The sequence below is a fragment of the Tympanuchus pallidicinctus genome, unplaced genomic scaffold, assembly GCF_026119805.1.
Source record: "Tympanuchus pallidicinctus isolate F22 unplaced genomic scaffold, pur_lepc_1.0 scaffold28, whole genome shotgun sequence".
NCBI classification, from domain to species: Eukaryota; Metazoa; Chordata; class Aves; order Galliformes; family Phasianidae; genus Tympanuchus; species Tympanuchus pallidicinctus.
This window is the reverse complement of record NW_026294745.1, coordinates 1,929,138-1,949,980: the sequence shown is the minus strand read 5'-3', so window position 1 is coordinate 1,949,980 and position 20,843 is coordinate 1,929,138. Positions and strand designations below refer to the sequence as shown.

Below are 20,843 nucleotides of genomic sequence, written 5' to 3'. Positions count from 1 at the left end.
CCCAGCCCCCGCCATGCCCACCACCCGCGTCCCTCAGCACCACACTCCCACGGTTCCTTAGCACCCCTGGGGACGGTGACCCCCTCTCCCCCCAAGTCCCGGCACAGCCCATTCCAGCGCCTGACCGCTCTTTAGGAGAGGTTTTTCCCCGATTCCCGAGCTGAACCTGCTCCGCCGCCCCAGCCGGGCAGAGGGCAGCGCCGGGGCGGGCACTGAGCGGGGGCAGCGCCCGAGCGCCCCGCCACGAGCAGCGGGACTGGCGGAGCGCTGCTGGGGAATCCCGGCTCCCGCCGTGTTTGGGCCGGCGGTCGGTGCTGCTGCTCCTCTGCCCGCCCTCCCCGGACGCCGCCATGGCTGCGTGCTGCGGGGCTGTGCGCGGCTTCCTCTTCGAGTACGACACCCCCCGCATCGTGCTCATCCGCAGCCGCAAAGTCGGGCTGATCAACCGCGCCGTGCAGCTCGCCATCCTCGCCTACGTGATCGGGTGAGCGAGGGGGGAGCGCGGGTGGGCGACTGTGCGAGCGGGAGAGTCGCTGCTATTAACTGACGGAGGGCTTCAGGGGTGTGCGAAGTTAGGAGCGGGGTTATTGGCTTTCCCTTCCTGCTCACGGGGACAAAGGTTGTGCTGTGTGTGCTTGACACGTCGCCCCTGTGTGCTGCCGGCTTGGTTTGGATTGCTCCAGCCCACAAAGGTTGGATATTAGGAACGGTTTTTCTCCCTGAGCACGGGCTCAGCGTCCCCGGAGGCAGTCGGGAGCCGTGGGGATGTGGCACTGATGGACCTGGCCAGCGGGGATGATTTGGGGCTGAGCTTGGTGGTCTTAGAGGTTCTTTTTCAGCCCTCACAATTCTGATCCTAAAAATAATGTATGAAATATCCATGTAAGCCATAAAATTAACCTGATTTCGAGTTGTCCTGATTTTTTATTTTTTTTTAAAAGATCGATCCATCATGGACATGCACGTGCACACACAGCTTTTGCAGTAGATAGCCTTAAAACTGGGATGATTATTTAACTTTAAGCTGCATCGTTGAGGAAAGTCATTCACTGGGAGCTCTGGATTGCTTCCCACATCCCCGCTCCTCTCACCAGCAGGGCTTCGCTTATAACTCCTCATTCCTCCTACACCTGGTGAAAGGAAGTTTCATCTTGTCTTATTTAGTACCTGAAATAGATATAAAGCAGAACCAAAGGGCCTGACCCACCTCAACAGCCGTGAGGACCATCCGGGCTGCACTGAGCTGGACTGTTTTCCTGGGGTCTGTAGGAGAGCATCACAGCCCTTTTGTGAACCCATCTTCACCTGGTGGCACTGGGAGGATGCGTGTGTAATCACACAGTAATGAAACGCTGCCAGACCACTTGAAAAAACCAGGAGGGAGGCTGCTGGTCCTATGGCTTTTCACTGCAAAATTGTTTGGGCTCACCTTTGCAGGAGACATGAAAAAAAGAAGAGATTCCCCCTGCCTGTGTTTGCTCGTGGTGTTTAGCTGGGTTTTGTATGTGGCCTTTTATTTTCCTTTTCTTACAACTCTTATCTTGCAGCTGGGTTTTTCTGTGGGAGAAGGGCTACCAGGAAACAGATTCTGTGGTCAGTTCTGTAACCACGAAGGTGAAAGGAGTGATAATGACAAACACATCCACCTTGGGAACCAGGATCTGGGATGTAGCTGACTACGTCATCCCTCCCCAGGTATGAATCACATGCAGTGGATGGGTTTTCTAACAAACAGTCACTGCTCTGCCAACGTCTATGCTCCAGCATAGCCTTTATGCTAGAGAATGTACAAAATAAAGCAGGTGAGCTTCACTATTTGTTATTGGTGAGCTTTATTAACTATTATTCATACCACTTGAGCTCTGTTAGCAGAGACATTTGGAGGCAGTGCTTTGGATATGCCCTGCAGTTTGTCACTCTTAAATTTCCTTTTGGTTTTGTATGCTCAGGAGAAGAACGCTGTGTTCATCATGACCAACATGATATTCACACTGAACCAGAGCCAAGGCCACTGCCCAGAGGTGTGTAAAGGATCCACTTTAACCTTGCCCAGCCTGGCTGGGAGTGTAGAAGGAAGAGTTTGTAGAGTTTTGTTTAATTACTGTTCCTGTTCAGCTTCCAGATGATAACACAGAGTGCAACAATAACAGCAGCTGCGTTCCAGGATACGTCAGCACCCACAGCAATGGTAGGAAGCTTGCTGCAGGAGCTCCTTGCATTCTGTGCTATCACTGCGTGGTGCCAATCTCTTGTGAAGGAAGCAGTATTTCATTGAGTCTCCTTGTTTTCATTCTTTCATACCTAAGAGAACTGAAAAGGAAGCTCAGATTTTTCTTCTAGAAGAGACTGTGTTGGGTGAGAATTTGACTCAGAAAATAGTCATTTCTCTGAAACTGAGCTACAGTGGAAGACAGTGGGGGAATTGGACACTGACACTTCTCTGTAAGGCAAATACTGCCCTTTATTTTGCTTAGGAGTACCTCCATCCACTTGTCTTTCCAGGTATCCAGACTGGGGCATGCATACCATACAACAGCAGCATCAAGACCTGTGAAGTCTTTGCATGGTGCCCTGTGGAGGATGACTATCACATACCCAAGTGAGAGCTGTCTTCCTACCCTGTGTTAGCTCTCCTGAGGGGAGGCCCACAATACACAGCCAGCCTGCCACAGCCAGTGTTTTTTCCTATGGGGTACTACTGGGAAAAGCTGAAGAGGTTACAATCAAAGGCCCTGCAGCATCAAAGACCTTGTTTCTGAAATATAAATGGAACTTATTTATTTTTTTCTGTTGCTTTTCAGGCCGGCATTCTTGCAAGGAGCTGAGAACTTCACCATTCTGGTAAAGAACAACATTTGGTATCCGAAGTTCAACTTCAGCAAGTAAGCAGTGTGTGAAGCTTACTTACTTCGCTTTGCACTGCCTGGCCTCTCAGACAGTAAAGCTCGAGCTGGAGAAGTGGAAGAGGATGCAGCAGATCTCCTCTCTGTTCCCCTGTAGGCGAAACATCCTCCCCACTTTCAGTTCCACTTATCTCAAGAACTGCATCTATGATGCCCAGACAGATCCCTTCTGCCCTATCTTTCGTCTGGGGAAAATAGTTGAAGCTGCAGGGCAGAACTTCCAGGAAATGGCTGTGGAGGTACTTGGCAGAATCCTTTCTTGGGGTTCATCTGCGTAGGATAGGCCTCTCTTCACCTGGTGGCATGAACCACAGGACATGGATTAACTGCAAAATGGAGACCTGCTCTGGCCATAGGGAGCAGAATCAATTCTACTGAACAAGTAATTGGCCTTGGGTGGGGATATGTGGAAGGTCCTGCTGTAGCAATGGGAAAGAAGGACTGGGATGTGGGCCAATAATCGGGGTTTTGGTCAGCCTGGGAGCACCGTGCTGGACTGCCAGGCTCTTGGATCACTCGGTGTCTCCTCCTCTCTGCTCTGCAGGGTGGGGTCATGGGGCTGCAGATCAACTGGGACTGCAACCTCGACAGAGCTGCTTCCCACTGCGTGCCCAGATATTCCTTCCGGCGCCTGGACAACAAGGACTCTGCCAACACTGTCTCACCTGGGTACAACTTCAGGTAATGTAGTGAGGAAGGGACCCTGATGTCCCCATGGCTCAGCCTGCCATTGGCACAGCATTCCAGGTTGCTCCCTCTCCTCTGACTGTTGCAGGCAGTCCTTGGAGTTTCTCTGCTACTGTGAAGCTCACTTTGAGGTTTTCTCTGCTGCTATGTAAACCACAGCAAAAGAGGAAATTCCATTGATTGTGAGCGTCTGAGTCATGTTTGCTTCAGCATGTAGGTGACCACTAGGGCCAACCTCCCATGGCGTGTCAGTGCAAGGAATGATTGCTTTGGGGTGTGTTGGTGTGGCAGAATTTGAGGGGTAGCAGAGTGGGAGCCAGAAGGTCCTCCTTTGCTGTGCAAAGCAAGGGAAAAGCTGACCTTGAGAGAGCAGCTCTATCTGATGTGCACCAAGAATATCTTTCTGCTGTACTCCACTGTGCCAGTAGGTTTTGGGGTGTCAGGCAATGCAGGCTGGGTATCACAGGCTCCTAGGTGCTCTTGCAGATTCCAGGCCTCCCCTTACAGGCCCTTCCTCTTCTCTTCTCCCCTATTTTCTGCTTCCTCCTGGTGTAACAAACCACGTGATGCAGTAAGTCTGATCTCACTTATTTGTTCTTGCTCCTTTTCTGTATCATTTGTGTGCAAGTCATGTGGTGTGAGACCAGGAACTGCCTCCGTGTGCCAAGCTGAGCTCTGCTGCTTCTCTCACTCCCTGCCCTCTCGTGGCTGCCTGCACTCCTGCAGCATCCTGCTCATCTGAGGGGATGATTCTCACGTAGCTGAATTTCTTCCTGTCTTCCCACTATCCTGACTTGCTCCCCTCCCTATGCTTTAGAGGTCTCCTTACTTGACTGCTAATAATTGTCTTAAACTCACCTGTTCTAGGTTTTTCCCCTACGTGCGCTTGCTTGCATGTGCAAACATTTAGCCCATCCTGTTGGGATGGGGAACACACCTGGGTGTTGCATGAAAATCATGTAAGAAACCTCAGAATTTCCAGCTGAGCTCTAACCTGCCCTATTGTTCCAGGTTTGCAAAATACTACAAGGATAGCAGCGGCATTGAAACACGAACACTTATCAAAGCTTATGGCATCCGCCTTGATATCATTGTGTTTGGAAAGGTAGGGCAGCTTCACTCCTGGAAACTGTGGGCTGAGAGCTTTCAGAGATGCTGTAAAACAGTCATCATTCCTGTATCTTTCTTCCAGGCAGGAAAATTTGATGTCATTCCTACCATGATTAACATTGGCTCTGGCTTAGCGCTGTTTGGAGTGGTAAGTGACAGTCTGCACTTGCACTGTGTTAGCAGCTGAGTTCTCATAATCATTGTCTTAAACTCTTTCCATCTCCACTAGGCAACAGTGCTGTGTGACATCGTTGTCCTGTACTGCATGAAAAAGAGATACTACTATCGGGAGAAAAAGTACAAATATGTGGAGGATTACGAACTGGTAAGTACGAGTGAAGGCAGAATGGAAGCAGGGTTGTTTCCTCCTCTGATTCTGAAACAGGATGTACAGAGTCTATATCTGTAGACTTTGTACCACAGCTGTGAGGAAGGTTTATCTTCCTTGGAGCTGCTCATTTTTAGCTCAAAGCTGTTGGGAGAAGCACTGGAAACAATATTATGTTTCCTGGGCAACCACTCTTGGAGAGGGAAGAGTGTGTTTGAGAACTTATGCTCCCACTGCATCTCTCTTTGGGTTGTTGTTCTTGGCAGTTGCCTCCTGCAAGGTACAGTTAGCTCTGCCTCCATCAAATCCCCCCAAAGCCTTTAGAAGTTCCTGCTGTTGCAGCCAAATCCAGTGTGCTGACAGCCACAGCTACACCTGCATTCAGGATCTGAACAACCCATTGAGCCCGTAGGAGGATTTAGCCCTGCTCTTGCCCCTGGTGGGGTTGCTTGGCTTGTGCTGTGGGCAGAGCTGTGCTCTGCAGCCCTGTGCTTGGTGGGATGCAGTGTTGCAGAGGGAGCACTTCTGGTGCCACTGGCAGTTTACTGAATCCAATAGTAGAGATTTCCTTTGCAAGGGTTTTGTGTAAAAGAAGGGGGGAGAAAGCAAAGTTCTCTGGCAGAGAAGTGCAATTTCTGATCCTAGCAGGGCACAAGTGAGACATACGGAACAGACTCCTGACCTCCTGCTGCTGCTGCACCAACTGGATGTGAAGGGATGCTGTGAATGTTACTGTAATCCTGCTGTGAGACCTACCCCTCCTTTAGAACGAAGGGGTAACAGAACCTAAGAAAGGAACCTTCTTCATTACTCATCACGTTGTGTTGGCCAGAACCAAAAAGGAGACCTGGATCTGCTCCTTGTCCATTCTTTCCAGGTTAACTGCACCAAGCCTCATAGCTTCATGCCAGACATCTTCACCAGCAGGCCTGGGACAGGCACTGCTCCATCCTTGTCATTTCAGCAGTCCTTTCCCTGAGCTCAGGTAGCAGTGATGAAGCCCTTGAAGAGGCACAGACTCTTCCTTACAGGGAACAGGGCCTGTGACGTGCATTGCCTGACCCTGGAAGAGCAGTCTCTTGCTGTCAGGGATCACGATGCTTAGGTGAGACGACCTGCCATTTAATTGCATCTCCAAGCTCTAGTGGCTACAGCCTGAGACAAAGCAGTGTCTGGTTCCATTGTGCCATGGTAAATAACTTACTGGCTACTGGATTTCTTTTCTGTTTTGTCTGGCTAATGCCACTATGCTAGAATTTATTTTTCATAAAACGTTACTCTCTCCCAGCTCTCTTGGAGTACTGCAAGCTAGGTTTGGGTTGCTTTATTTCACTCTTGATGTGTTTGCTGCTGCTTTGAGGACTGAGTCGAGGACCAAGTCATCTCTCCAGGCTGTGCACAGAACTGGCTCAGTGTGAAATCCAAGCCCAGCAAACACCACACTGTAGTAGCATAGGAGGATGCTTTCAGACTCTTCTTCCAATAAGCAAAATCTCATAGCTTTGATAAAAACCAATCAAACATGATAAAGGTTCCCCTTGATTAACTAACTGGGGTTTGGTTGCACATCATTTATTTTAGCTCATACAGAGAAGCTTGAACAGCTGTGTGGAAAAACACTTAGTTGTTTTCTTCTTAGATAATATAATTTAAAAGTGGTAAATACACAGTATTTAAACTTGATACACCTGATTAAGTTAAATGCATAATAAAGGGGTAGGAATGAAACACAAGCCTTGGTCATTAAACAGTATAAAAATCTGCAATAGTTCAGGGCTCTAGAAAAGAAACAGGTCAGTTGCCTGACAGGTAAGAGGGGACCACCAAAAAAAACAACCAAACAAAAACCAAACCAAACCACTCAGGACAAGAGGCCTGGTTTCCCCTTAGCATTTCCCTGTGTGCTTTCTGAGCCAAAAAGGCTGAGTACCCAGCATTAACTCTACAGTTGGCACTGGGCTTGCTTGAAAGGAGGGGAATTGGGGAAATCAAGCTGTAACCCAGTTCCAAGGCACAAGCAAAATATTTACTTCACTGTAAGAAAGAAGCTAGCTTTACTACTAAAGAACAGCAGACAGGGAACCAAGCAGATTTATATATACAGTACAGCTTCTTTAACAGGTCATGCATTTAGACATAGCTTCCTCACACATCCAAGCTTTATGCTTTCAACAAAATGCATCAACTAGAAAATGTACATTAAGTTTCTTTTAAAACCATGCAATTGGCTGCAGCCCTACCAGAGCACCAAGAGCCAAGCCTTTGAGATCCATATGAACCAAGCCTGCACTGGCCATAAGACACCAGTCTATGCTAATATCTGAGTAACTGGGATTGGGTACAGAGAAACTGGGACAGGTAATTCTGTTCAGAAGCTGCATTGCACCTGGCAAGGCTGTTTAGTAAATCTAAACTGACTGCTAGGTACCTGCCACATCACCAACTCAGCACAGAGCATCATTACAGCTCACTCACCTTTAACAAAAACACACCACACACATCACTATGCACCAGTTACAAGTAACCAGATCCCTCCCTTCCCCACCCCCCTCCCTTTTATTTTTTTTTGGCAGAACAAGCCCATTTACAAAGTACAGAACCAAACCACCCACACCTGCTCCCAGTCACTATTCCCACAAAGAGGAAGTCCTCTTTAGAGATGGGAGAAGGCAGCCTTAGCAGTGCTGGCACCCCAGTTACCTGCTTGGTTTTCCCATAGCTGAAGCTGTGGGGCTTTGGCACAGCCTTGGACTAAAAAGGGAGGAAAACAGTGCGTGTCTTATGGCTCCAAACTCCACAGTACTGCTCCTATGCCACGAACTTGCTGGCACTGGCTTTGGAGGGGCCAGCTGCACCATCTTTCATTAATTAACTGCAGCCTAGGATAAGCATAGCTTCAGGTGATCAGACTTATGGGGACAGTGCTTTAGGCACCTGTGCACTTGCTAACACCACCTGAATTTAACGAGGACTTGTGATAAGGAGGAATTACTGGGCCATGACCATGGCCAGGAGCCACAGTGCTGTGCTGTTGGCAGTGCCAAGATCACGGAAGACAAGGGAACAGTCATTCCTAAATGCCTACAGTAGCTACGGCCAGCAACCAAAAACTTCCCTTTCCTATAGTGCCTTCCTCCTCAGGGCAAAGAGCTCAGCTGTACCTCACACACTTGGGATGCTTGAATCCTCCCTCATCCAGCACAACCCCATCAATGAGGAGACTGAGACAAGGAGCCCACCCATCTCCCTCCCAGCTCCATGATCCACCAAACCAAATGTACTTAGTGAGCCCCTTGCTCAGCCCAGCTCTGATGCCACAGCTCATCTACACGCCGTCCTCCAGCTTTGAGACCTTGGGAATGTGAGCCCAGAAGCCAGAGGCTCTCCCATCACAACAGAGACTTTTTGTTTTTAAACAAGCACCACAAAATGATCAGAGTAATCTGACTGCAGGTGAAAGAGCTCTTCATAAGAAACAATCTGTTAATTAGTCATTCACTTAATTTACTAGCAAGCCTCCGACCCACAGGCATTCACAATTACTGGTAATGAACTTACAAAAAATACACAGCATTGGCCCCAGAGTCCAAATGAAGAGTTTGGAAAACAGAGGTTTCTTTGGAAAAAAAAAACCAAAACACTAGCTAATCTAGGTATTTCATTAAGATCTTAAGTTCTAAGCAAGCCCTAAGTCTATACTTAAAAAATAGCATACGTTTTATTAGTTTTTAATCGTAGTAAACCATGTAATGTACATGGAAGTGAAGGATTTTACCCTGAATTTTATATTTAATAATATAGCTATCTAGATCAAGTAAAAGATTTAGAAACAAACTCTTGTTAGTTCTTCCTCTGCTGTTCAAAACATTCAGCTAAATACCACCTTTCACTCTAGTGTCTGCAGCAAAAATAGTTCAGACTGAACTGAAGCCCTTAAGAACCTTTTCCCTTCATAAACTGAATACTGAACTTACCCAACACTGAGACCTCAGGAGAGGCAGCATCCTCAAACCCTGCCTTTCACCTCACTTTCTGAATGTCCCGAAGATGCTGTTTAATATATCTTGGCTCACAAAGGTAGGCATTCTTTTTATAAAAAAAAAAAAAAAAAAGCTGGAAAGGTGGTTTTTGCTTTGTTCCCATGCAGTTAAAAAGGCGTCAATTAAAACCGAAACCAAACAACAAGAAATAGATGCAACAACCCTCCAAGCACATGAGTGTGGTTTCCCTGCTGCGCTCTGCAGAAGCTTCTCGGTCCTGCATGCCCCCACAAGGCAGGCACACACTGCCCCTGGGATGGTGGGAGATCCCTTTGGCATGAAAACCAGGCAAAAGCAGTTCCAAACGCAGTTTGGTTTGCCTGCTCAACACCATCCCTCACCACTCTGGGATCAGTCAGCACCTTTTTTTTTCCCCCCATGAGAAGTCCAAGCAATCAGAGATGGTCAATGACGGGTACGGTAGTCGGATATCTTAAACATGCTGCTATGCAAACTCTACATCCAGCGTTACACTGAAATAGCGCCGTGTCATGCTGGGGGTGGTGGGGCTTTGTTATGCCACTCATCCTCAGCTGCACACTCGATGAAGTGCCCCGGACCGAGTTCAGCTCAACAGAACCATAAAGCCGCCGGTCATGAAAGGACTTCCTCCTCTCCCACGTTGGGCAAGTCGTTGCATTTCAGGTTATCCTCACTGCCTTGCTTCCTGCTTTCAGAGGGGAAAAAGCAGGAGGTGATCCCAGCGCCTTCCCCACCACCAGGCTTCAGGACCTGAGCACATTCCCCACCGAGATCCCCCATTAGACTGGAAGTACCAGAAGGAGACACCTTGCAGCCCATGGGAAGGACAGGACGCTCAGCCATACAAAAGCCAGCTCCCCCCAGATCCCACAAAGGACAGAGCACGTTATATCTGGGTCATAGCCCTGCGTGAAAGAAAACTCAAAGCCTGAAGCCCCAAATCCCACCCACGTGCTCTCCAGCACACAGGGCAGGCTGCAGGTACCCCTCACTTACGGCAGCAGGTTTCCAGGGGCCGACAGCGAACGCTCCTCCCGCCGGCTGCCCTCAAACGGGTTCCCAAAGGACCGCTTCCGGATCATCGTTTTAACCAAGATCTGCAAGACCAGGAGGGTTGGTCAGGGTGGTACTGCTTTGCTTTCATTCAAAAGCAAAAACAGCATCCAAATCCTTATTTACCCAGCAGGAAAATTCATTGGAAAGGGACAGGGAAAGGAAGGAAGCAATGCTGTTTTTCTCTTGACACATGAAAAACCCCAGTTTCATTTTCATTGCTGCTCTTCCCTTTCCGGCTGATTTATCTGCTCAGCACTGAGGGCTCATGAGATGTGTGTGCCAGCAGGGTCCCGTGGGGAAGGCATTTATGCAAGAACCAAAGCCACGTGCATCTGGCACTCGAGCGGAACGCCCGTGGTTGAGTGCACAGAGATCGTGTGCTGGAGGGGAATTTAGAGGAACAAATGCAAATAGGAAAATTCAAATTGGGCCGGAGGCGGTGCTTTATTTAAAAAGGTTCCCAGTAATGCACTGCCCTGATTTGCCCTGAGATGGACTGAATCCACCTGGATTTCAAAGGGGAACAGCAGAGTTGAGCGGCCCTTCTCTGCAGCAAGTCATCACAAACTGGTGAAATGGGGAAAAAAAAACAACCCTCATCTGCTGCAATTGCTTTGGGCAAAGGCTGTTTTTCACACTTGTGCAGAGAAAATTGCAGTTGCATACCAACATATATCTGCCTTTAGCCCCAGACAACACCACACCAGGGAGCTGCAAATCATCAGTTTCTCTTAGCATAAGGGCGAGCAGGAAATCATTAGGTTCAAAACCCAAAAGGATTTAATTTTCCACACTGTGGTTACACTGTGGTACTCATCACAACGCACTGCTGTAGGGAATAAAGTCCGTGAGCTCAAAAAGAGACCAGAGGAATTCATCAAAATAGCTGCAGGCAGGGGCTGCCCACAAAACCTGTCACAAGGAAATGCTGCAGCCAGCAGGGCAGAGCAGGGCAGCAGGAGTCCCTGCACCCATTCCTCATTCTGTTCACGCTCTTGACCAGATCCCCCACCCTGGACCAGGATTTCACCCTGAGCAAATACAGTACAAATACAGCAATAGCAATGCAGCAGAGACCAGCAACCCACTGATGGGTGCTTCTGGGACTGACCATCACCCTGTGCCACCACAGGCCAGGCCCCATTCCTGACAGCAGGGAGGTTTCTGCTTTACTCTTGTGCTTCTGCTCATCCACTGCAGCCAGGGCTGTGTGCCCACAGGCTCCCTCTGCTCACACTCACCACGGTGGCCAGGCTGGGGATGTGCTTGACTGAATTCTCCACCTCCTCCTCTGTCACCTCGACAAGTGTGCAGTTCTCGTCCTCAGTGGGCAGCAACTCCGCTCCGTTCTTGGTGACCCACGGATGCAACTTCAATGAATAACACAGCCTGTCAGGGACGATTGCCTCTTTTTTGTAACTCCAACCACACAGGCCTGGCAAATGCATCTCCTCAACCAAGCTATGGTGCCTGTACCCTTCCAAAACACAGGGAGCAGGGGAGAGACACTGTGGTACAGCCGGGAACGGCTCAGTCCAGAGCAAAAAGCACACGATTTAATAACCTCAGTGATGTACAGGACTGCAACGCCACGTCCCCATGGGTTTTACAGCAGAAGAACTATTTCCACTCTCATCTTACAGAGGGGATTTTCTCCAGACCGTTGGTCTCAGACTGGAATTAATCCGAGCACAAAGCCCTTCTCCTCCTTGCCCGCACAGCTGGCGTCCTGGACAGCCACTGGAGGAGCACGGAATGCTTCAGCAAAACCCCACCATCCTTTCCTCCTACCTTCGTCTCCATTTTCTCAGCTTCTCGCCCCTTCCAGGTTCCCGCAGGGGCAAAGGGCCAGAAATCTCCTGCCAAAGGCTGCTGCAAGGTACTTGCCTGGTAGCAGAGGAAATACTGGGCTCAGGGGATTTCTGCTGCCTGCAACTGCTGTAGGCACCAATGGTCCCAAAGCTGAGTGGGTCTCGGAGCAGGGGAAAGAGCTGGGACTCACCTGCCCGGGAGCCCTGGGCATGCAGAAGGACCTAACCTGGTGCAAGCAAACTGAGCCCGAAAAAGCCAAGTAAAGAGAATCCCATGGAAGTAAAGCCATGGCCACCACCAGGGCTTCGGGTCAGTACCTTGATTTCAGGGACTGAAATCCTTGACTCAGGATTTTTATCCAGCATCCGCATGATCAGATCCTTCAAGAAATCTGTAACTTCTGGCCTTGGGAGGAGAGAGTGGAGAGATGAGACACGACCTCGGCACTCTGCTGTCTTCCTCTCCAAACCACCCCAGGAACCAAAATATTCCTATGTTGGGCAATGAGGAGTATGATTCCTGGTGCACAAGGCCAGGAGACTCTGCATCTGCCCAGGCTGACAGCTTGAATGTGCTTTAAAAAAAAAAGGGCTGGAGGTTTGGGGGTTGGGTTTGGGTTGGTTGTTGTTTTTGTTTTGAGTACTTACTGGTCTGGAAACTCCAATGTTTGGGTCTTGATTTTATTGTGTAAACTCAGGATCCTTTCATCCATGAAAGGACACTGTCACAAAGAAAGAGCGCAGTGAGAAAAGCAGCAACCTCTGAGCAGGAGCTTATGTGGATGTACCAGAAGGTTTCTTATTATCAGAACATCTTTTTTTTTTTTTTTTTTAAGCAATTAACAAAACATTTGACTAAAAATGATCAAATTACTAGAGCAGCTCCTGCCCCCAATATGCAGCCAGGCACAGGATACAGGCACAGATAATGCTGAAGAATACCATTACCTGCCCAAACACAAAGCAGTACAGCGTGATTCCCATTGCCCAGACATCTAAAGCCTGCAGAGAGAAGAGCATCCTTAGTCCTGCACGTACAAAGAAGGTCATTACAAAAACAAAACCCAATTGCTATTAAATACCTTTCCAGAGAAGATTTTCCTGGTTTCTGAGAGCGTTTCTGGGGCCATGAAGGCAGGGGTGCCCACCGTGTTGGTCAGGAGGGCATCGGCTCCTTTGAACTCATTGCTGACACCAAAGTCGGCGATTTTAACATGTCCGTCCTCCCCCACAAGGAGGTTGGAAGGCTTGATGTCCCGGTGGATTATCTTCTGGTAGTGCACTGTGATCCAAGGGGAAACAAGGGATGCGGCAAAGGAAAGCAGGAGCCAACTTCACAGGGATTAGAAATGAGAAAAATCACAAGTCCCACCGTGCTGCTTGCACTCACAGTATTCAATGCCCTTGATCAGATCCTGGAAGTAGAACCGAGCCTGGTCCTCACTGAGAGGTTTCAGAGTGGGGATTTCCATCACGGGGCTGCAAAGGTAAGAGGACTGAGCTGCAGCACAATGCTGAGCAGAGCCAGGCACGAACACAGCAGCACGTCCACAGTGGGGAAACTCACCCTTGTTTCACCAGTTCGAACACTGAAACAGAAAAGGAATGGTGATTACTGACTATGTACAGGCGTGAGCTCCTGCAAGCACGGTCCCAGCACAAAAGCAATTATTTTAATGATGAATTTATGAAGGTAATACATTAAAATAAACCCGTGGAGACCCAGGCCCATACGCAGCTGCCCCAAAATGCAGTGGGAACCCACACCAACAGCACCTGTGGGCACTTACCCATGTACAGGTGGTCCTCACTGGGGTCATCCAGCACCTGCCAAAAGACACGGAGAAGAAATGGAACAATGCAAGAAGCTGCCTCACAAAATAAATGCTGTGATCTGTTGATTTTTCATCAGGCTGCCCAGTTTTGCCCCTGGGGGCTCAGGGTGTTAAGGAGGGAGGTGCTGGCAGGTCGTGAGCGCCCGCCACCCTCAGGTCCTGCTCGTGACATTTTAATTTAAAATTGCGTGGGTTTGCTCTGCTAATCTCAGAGCTTCTACCCACAAGGTGGGGGATAAATAAGAGGAAAGATATTGTTGGAAATAAATATTTCAAATGCACAGGAAGCATCATCTGACTCATCAGGCAAATGAATTCCAGCCTGCACATCTTTTATTCCTCATTTTTGTTTCCTATGGACCTTTTCAGGCTGTGAGTGGATGGTGGGCAGCGTGGCTGCAGAACTCACAGGAAACCATTTCCTCCCCAGAACTGATCTGTATCCTCAAGGGAAGTGAAATATTTCTGCTTTCCTCTTTCCAAGCAGAAAAGAGAAGGTAAAAGGAGGGAAGAAAAGACCTTCTACAGTAGGGAAAACATCAACAGGACTGCCACTCCCTGCTCACCTCCACGAGCTTCACCACGTTGGGGTGGTCCAGCTTCTTCAGGATGGCAATCTCCTGGTAAACCTGCTCAATGGGGCCTCGGGGCTGCAGGCAGCCCTCTGAGGCACCTTTGGCTCCACGGGGTGGAGGGCGGCCTGCAGGGAAGGCAAAAAAAGGGTGGGCATGGCACAGAGTCCCTTCTGCCCCCAAGGTGCCACCTATCCCAGAGCTGTCACACCACCAGGTGCCACTTACGGGGGAAGCCCGCCTGCCTCATCAGCTTCTTCTTGGAGAGAACCTTCATTGCCTGCAGAGGGGAAAATTGGTGGGGTTTGGAAAAAAAAAATCATACTGGGAGCCATAGGCAGATCCATGCCTGTCCCCGTCCCATTCCTAACATCTGCTCTGGGCAGCAGCACTACTCACATAGTAGGTGTTGTCGTCCTCGTTGTAGGCCAGCTTCACCACTCCATAGGAGCCCTAGAGAGGGACATGTGGGTGACCAACCAAAAAACACTCCAGCACCAGGCCAGGCTCCTCTGCATACCGCAGGCAATGCAGGGGGGTCAATGGGGAGCACAGAGCCTTGGACTGGCAAAGAAAAGGCGCAGATACCCTATTTGGTTGGAAAGGGGAAAAACAATGCCAATTTAAAAAAATAAAGTGTGGGCATCACACTGAGGAGCCAATGGAGATGCTATGGTGAAGGGCTGACCTCACAACTGATGTCAGATTAAAAGCAAGAGCAAATCCAGCACATTCCCACCCCAAATTCCCACTCCAACCCCAAAGCGGGAAAATATTCACCTTCCCAATTTCATCCTTCAGCTTGTACTGGTTGAGCTGGACGCAGTCCTGCAAGAGAGAGGGCAAGTCAGCCAGCAGCCCAGGCCTTGGGCCAGAGCTGAAAAGCTCAGGGTTGTTAGCAATAAACTACATGTGGCTACACACTGCCTTGTTTATAGACAACTAATTACTGGCGTTGAGCACTGGGCAGGCAGCACTGTCTGCTCATGCAAAATGAGAGCACCAAGGGCAGCGATGGCAACTGGCACCTGGGGGCTTAATGCTCACCCAGCACCAAATGTTTTTATTTTGTCCTGCAGATGTTCAGTGCCTGCATTCTGTTGGTGCTGAGAAGGCTGTGGTGGGCAGTGCAATTATTTCCCTTGAAGCTTTATCAAAGTCTCTTCCTTTTTAAGGGGAAAACCAAAAAAATCTCAATTTTCTGCATGGAGCTAAGAAGTGAATCTGACTGCATCCATACACACAGATTAAGCATGGATGGGCTGTGGATTCTGGCTGCTCCACTCTCACCAAACACATTTGCTAGAGCTGGTAGCATTTGGGAAATAGAGAAAATGCACTCCCACCACTGCATTAACCCTGGGAGACGCTCTGTCCCCATACGCGGGGCTGTCGCCATGGCTGGGGATGAACCAGGACCTAGCACCCTCCCATTACCCATGGGACTCCATCCCAAAGCACCAAGCAAGAAGCAGTGCAGCGAGACAGGGAGACAGGAGCAGGGCCTCACCTGCAGCCCCGTGATGGAGACGCGGTTGGATTCCACTGTCGGCCGCCTCGGTAGGCGCGGGGACGAGTGTGGGGACGTCACTGGTGAGTAGGGGAGGGACGGGTAGATGAAGCGCTCGCTGTCGCCACTTCCAGGGGAGCGTGCGGGATGCGAGCGCTCCTGCAGGGACAGCTTTCGGCCAGAGAGGTTCAGCTTCGCCCTGGGCTCGCGGCTTTCTTCCACAGCAGCCACGCTCATCTCCTCCTCGCTCGCCGTCGCCTCACACTCGGTCACCACGATGAGCGACTCCATGGCGGGGCGGCTGGCACTCAGAGGCAGCCCGGGCCCTCTGTGGTGGTGTGGGGGCTGAGGGGCAGCAGGCGAGCTGCTGGGGATGCAGGATGGCATGGTGAGGTTGCCAGCCTCATCCCGGCCGCTGGCGGTGCTCCGAGGGATACAAACACCTGCAAGCACAGTGTCAGGGTGATCCCGCGTGAAGCAAGCCACTAAAGTGCTTTTGCAACTAATGAATGGCTTCAGCTAATAGTAAGTAAAATATTAGGTAAAAACGGAGGAAACTGGGTGGCACTGAGCAGAGTCTTCCCCCCTCACAAGTACTGCAATCATACTGCTCACCCCAGAACGTAGAGCCCTGCCACCTCCCTTATAGGAAATCCACAGCTGGGGCTGCAGATGTATTTTACTCAGGTCTGCACTATGAATGTATAAACATTGTTCAGTTCACTGCTCTCCTGCATGCAGGGGGCAGATCTTGCCGAACAGCCCCCAGAAGAGGTGTACAGAGCCCTTACCAAGCACGAGCTGTGGGATCTGCCCTGGGACTTACTGCCTCCACCCACAGCACAGCATCCACAAGGGTTTCTCCTGCTCGCCCCGAGTTCCCTATAGCCTCCTTTGCGAAAATAGAATTTCAGCACCCTGGAATAAAAAAGAAAACAACAGTATTAGCAGCAGATATATATATTTTCTCTTTTTTTAAAGGAAAGCAAATTGTTCAGTTGTAAGCCATTGCAGTGAACCCCTGTTCAATGCTGGATATGTGACACTGAACATACATGCTGGTGGATGGCAGCAACACCACGAGTCTGATCCAGGAGCAGGGCTCCAGCAGGTGTGCCTGTGCCACAGCAAAGCCATCACCCTTCCTTCCTGCATTACTTTTGATTCCTAGGTTGAGGAGTTGTCACAGGGGCAGCCCAATAAGAACCCAAACCATCCCAAAGGCAGCACTGAGGACCCAGCATCACTGGGTGTTCTGCACCGCACGAGGCAGTGGGTTAAAATTAGCTCCGTTCGCCTGCACTGAAGTTCCCATGCTCGGGAGCAATTATAGGACAAGTACAAAAACCTCAAGCAGCCCCCCCAAAGACTTCCCAATGGCCTAATTGCCATTTCCAATGCAAGTCTATAAACTTGAGTTTTCTCACTCAGCTCTAAAGTGAGAGCGCAGCCATTCCGGCACGGTGCTGCTCACTGCTTAAGGGAAGCACGGGTGATGTGACAGCTATAAATAAGGCAGCGAGCAGCAACAAGGACAAACTATTTCAGAAACGCTGCTAAATCCATTCCTGGCCAGGGCTTTGCTATTCAAGAAAGCTGGGACCCAACAAAACCATGGCTGCAAACTCCCCCAGTGTTGCTAGGGCAAATCCCAACGCTGGGATGCATTAAACCACTATGACCACACCAATGTGTTTTAATGAGCTCTCAAAAGCACGTTACAATTATTAGGTACCCGCTCCCACTTTGCCCCGAACCAGCACGGCTGGATCCAGATCCATTCATGTTGGGAAGCCTGCCAGGCTGCATGTATAAATAGTCGGAGCAATGATGGATCCCAAACGCTGTGTCCTGGACCCTCACCACATTCCATGGTCACCCCGTGAAAATTCACCAAACAAGGCAGTGTTGGGGGCCCCATCCTGCCCTGGAGCACCATTGGTGGCTGTCCCCTGCCTCTCCACCCATCCATCCCAATGGCCATCCCCACCCCACCCCATCCCATCCCACTGTGCTACAGCAAAATCGAGTTATGAAATAACGCTTGTGACTGAGTGCCCCCGTCCACGGGCATTAATTGCTTGAAAGGATAAGAACATCAGGATTAATTAATTCAAGAAGGCTTGCTGAGGTTCTGTAAACAGGTTACAAGTCACTCCAGCACCATCCTCACAACTGCTAGGTGGAATCAGAGGGGTTTTTTCCTCTCTTTGTGTGCATGCAAAAGGGGTGGCTGCAGAACCTGGCTTTTTAGAGAGTACTGGGATGCCATTCCCAAACAAAACCCAAATGTGAGATCCACCTCCTGAAGGGATGTGGGATAACCTCTAACAATAGTGCACTCAGTTTGCCTTAATAAGTATCTGGGGATGCAGAGGAGGAGGAAGGCAGCCATCTAACTGGCCAGAGGAAAAATAGCTGCAGTGGGGAAGAATAAATCCAAAGGGAAGAAATACAGTCTGGGGGCTCTGCTCGCCCACCCAGCTCATTGCATGGGGAAAAGTACCACGTTCTGGTGTGAAATCCAACAGATCCTTATGTAAAGGCAAAAAGCATATGCCCACCAAATCCTCAGGAAATGTAGCAGCCTGGTGTATAGGAATGATTTATCGGCCCGGCTTTTGGCTGCTATCCATGTATAACCCATCGCGGCTGTGGCAGGATTATTGAAGCAATCAGTCTCACATCTAATTCAGCAAGGAGAGGGATATTAAAGCAGAAGAGGTCTGTGAAGCCCTGGCAGCATCCCTTCCCTCTCACTCTGTGGCCACGTGGCTCAGTGCAAATAAATGGGAGAGCAAAATTGGCCTCGGCCATCAACACAGCCCTGTGACCCCACAGGGTCCCCACAGACCCTGAACCACAGGGACAAGGGATGCTCCCTGCCCCTCACAGACACATTTTCCCTCACGCGTCAAGCAATGAAACCTCAGTGGCACCAACAGCATCACCACCTCCATGCATCCCATTGTGGGGATCAGCTCACACGCTGCCCAAAAAGCTGTTTAGAAAAAAAGTCAGTGTCCAGTGTGGTTCCAGCTCCCTCTGGGCAGAGTCCAGTCACCGTCCTGCGTTCCACAGTCACTGCCAGCAGTGGAAGTGCCAGTGCCAAGTGCAGGGTCATGGCAGCAACGGGGCACTGATCACAGTTTCCCTTCCTACAGGCAAGATCGGCCCTTGCCAGAAATATTAGTCACTGTGGTATACAAAGCCCATATGCACCCCCGCCTGACTTTTAATGGAAAAAATCTCCCAGCAGCTTCTCCAGAAGTCAGAGGGCACCCAAAATAAAGAGGCTCTGCAAAGAAGTCCATCCACACCGGGTCCCTGGGCCAGAGCAGTAACACTTTCTGTCACCCTGGGCCCGCTGCATGGAGCCAGGAAAAGCCACCAGCACCGGCAGGAATGCAGTGGTAGCAAGAAACCCAGCGGCATGCTCCGACGGGGAGCAAAACTCATCTTTAACCCCAATACCACCAGTGAGCGCTGCTTACCGGGCCCGGCCCGGGGCTGGGACGAGCGGGGAGCAGCAGCAGCTCCTCACCCGGCTCTCTGCCCTCCGCACGCAGCAGCTCCCGGAGATGGGCACCGCGCTCTGCCAACACCACTTAAAGGCCATTAGGGCTGAGCTGAAAGCAAAGCCTCCTCCAAATTACCTCCCCGATCTGATAACGGCCGGCACGGCGCCGCTCAATCCGAGCGTGACGGGCTCCACTCTTCTGCCGGTTGCTTTTCCCCAAACCCGACCGTTCGTTCCGCCAAGGTGCGCAGATGCCCCAACTCCACGCAAGCCCAAAGCACCGCGGAGGGCTCCAGACCCCGATCGGAGCCGAGACGGGTCGCGCAGCGGCTCCCGCCGCTCACCGCACATCCCGCCTCCCACCGGGCTCCGCCGCATCCCGCAGGTGGGCAGCGGGGCAGCCCCGAGGAGGAGCAGCGCCGTTCCGCAGCGCGGCATCCCCGGAGGGAAGCGGGGCCCCTCCCGGGCTCGGCTTTGTCTCGGCAGCCGCCTCCCCGCGCGGCCGGGCCCGCCCCGCTCCCACCGCCGCACCGACCTGCGGGCAGCGCAGCGCTCGGCTCCGCTCCGCCGGAGGGGAAGGGCGCGGCCTCGGCCGCCACGGGGCCGCACGGAGCAGCCTTCGCTTTCGGTTCCGCTCCGGTGGCGGCGGAGAGAGAGAGAAGGAGGGAGGGAGAGAGACAGGGAGAGGGGAGGAGGGAGGGATGGAGGGAGGGAGGGAGGCCCCGCTCCGCCCCGGGGAAGGGGAGGTTTCCCCTCCAGCAGCCGCATCCTTCCCGCCCCCTCCGCGAGCTTCGATTGAGGGATTGAAAATCCCGATTTTTGTTGTTACCAGGTTATTAATTTCCGAGCTTTCCCACCTAGCGGGACGCGGCGCCGTCCCCACCCGCAAGGCGTCACGGCCCCTGTAAATCGTCTCCTGGCTCTATTCCGGCAAATATTTGGGAGTTTTCCCGTTCTCACCGAGCGCCGTTCTTCTGCTGAGCACACCCGCGCAGTCCTCGGGGCCAAACGCTCTCCTCGTGCAGCTCTGGATGGACCCGTGGCCGCGTCCCTGCTGCAGCGACAGCCCGGCGGTTGTGGCACGCGCTGTTGAGCTGTAGGTGCTGCAAACACTTTGGAATCACAGTAAGGCTGGAGACGACCTCCAGGAGCACCCAGTCCAACCCAACCCACCACCCCATGCCCTCTGACCGCATCCCTCAGTGCCACATCCCCACAGTTCTTGAGCATTTCCAGGGATGGCGACCCCCCCCCTCCCCCTCCCCCCCTTCGAGCAGCCTGTGCCAGTGCTGACCACTCTTTGGGAATCGTTCCTAACATCCATCCTGAACCTCCCCTGCCACAACTTCAGGCCATTATCTCTCGTCCCAACAATGGACCAACTCCATGGATCCATCTCTTAAGCACTGACTGATATGAGCCACTAAAATCAGCATTCCCACCTGGCAACTCTGCGGACTTCTCACTTCAATAAGGGGAAGCACCAATT

General features: G+C 51.0%; 2 protein-coding genes across 10 annotated transcripts; one reads left to right on the top strand and one right to left on the bottom strand.

The window, feature by feature from the left end:
- Window positions 1-211: 211 nt before the first annotated feature.
- Window positions 212-8,666, top strand: P2RX4 (purinergic receptor P2X 4). 2 transcript variants are annotated; one of them, XM_052690917.1, is made up of 12 exons: window positions 212-484; window positions 1,548-1,695; window positions 1,950-2,021; window positions 2,116-2,188; window positions 2,503-2,599; window positions 2,802-2,882; window positions 3,001-3,142; window positions 3,448-3,584; window positions 4,602-4,695; window positions 4,783-4,848; window positions 4,930-5,025; window positions 5,677-8,666. In XM_052690917.1, the coding sequence occupies exons 1-12, from the start codon at window positions 351-353 to the stop codon at window positions 5,707-5,709; spliced, it is 1,173 nt and encodes a 390-aa protein (XP_052546877.1). In that variant the 5' UTR covers window positions 212-350; the 3' UTR covers window positions 5,710-8,666. The 2 variants fall into 2 exon arrangements, with proteins under 2 accessions (XP_052546877.1, XP_052546876.1); XM_052690916.1 differs by having other exon boundaries at window positions 213-484; window positions 5,674-8,666.
- On the bottom strand, window positions 6,585-20,057 carry CAMKK2 (calcium/calmodulin dependent protein kinase kinase 2). Of its 8 annotated transcripts, none has more exons than XM_052690910.1 (18): window positions 19,890-20,057; window positions 16,626-16,752; window positions 15,835-16,277; window positions 15,105-15,152; window positions 14,724-14,777; window positions 14,553-14,604; window positions 14,319-14,452; window positions 13,708-13,744; window positions 13,485-13,506; window positions 13,308-13,396; window positions 13,000-13,199; window positions 12,866-12,919; window positions 12,566-12,639; window positions 12,236-12,323; window positions 11,898-11,993; window positions 11,348-11,476; window positions 10,047-10,147; window positions 6,585-9,738 (listed from the first exon to the last, which is right to left on the bottom strand). In XM_052690910.1, the coding sequence occupies exons 3-18, from the start codon at window positions 16,219-16,221 to the stop codon at window positions 9,663-9,665; spliced, it is 1,641 nt and encodes a 546-aa protein (XP_052546870.1). In that variant the 5' UTR covers window positions 16,222-16,277; window positions 16,626-16,752; window positions 19,890-20,057; the 3' UTR covers window positions 6,585-9,662. The 8 variants fall into 8 exon arrangements, 6 of the variants coding, with proteins under 6 accessions (XP_052546870.1, XP_052546873.1, XP_052546871.1 ...); XM_052690913.1 differs by having other exon boundaries at window positions 6,585-9,735; window positions 19,890-20,055; XM_052690911.1 differs by lacking the exon at window positions 19,890-20,057 and adding an exon at window positions 19,491-19,796.
- Window positions 20,058-20,843: the final 786 nt, after the last annotated feature.

Coding starts and splice junctions, on each gene's coding strand:
- P2RX4 (XM_052690916.1), top strand. CDS start 351: ATGGCTGCGTGCTGCGGGGCTGTGCGCGGCTTCCTCTTCGAGTACGAC. Junction 485..1,547: donor ATCCTCGCCTACGTGATCGG/GTGAGCGAGGGG, acceptor CTTATCTTGCAG/CTGGGTTTTTCTGTGGGAGA. Junction 2,022..2,115: donor GCCAAGGCCACTGCCCAGAG/GTGTGTAAAGGA, acceptor GTTCCTGTTCAG/CTTCCAGATGATAACACAGA.
- CAMKK2 (XM_052690910.1), bottom strand. CDS start 16,221: ATGCCATCCTGCATCCCCAGCAGCTCGCCTGCTGCCCCTCAGCCCCCA. Junction 15,153..15,834: donor TCTCCATCACGGGGCTGCAG/GTGAGGCCCTGC, acceptor TCTCTCTTGCAG/GACTGCGTCCAGCTCAACCA. Junction 13,507..13,707: donor TGAGGACCACCTGTACATGG/GTAAGTGCCCAC, acceptor TTTCTGTTTCAG/TGTTCGAACTGGTGAAACAA.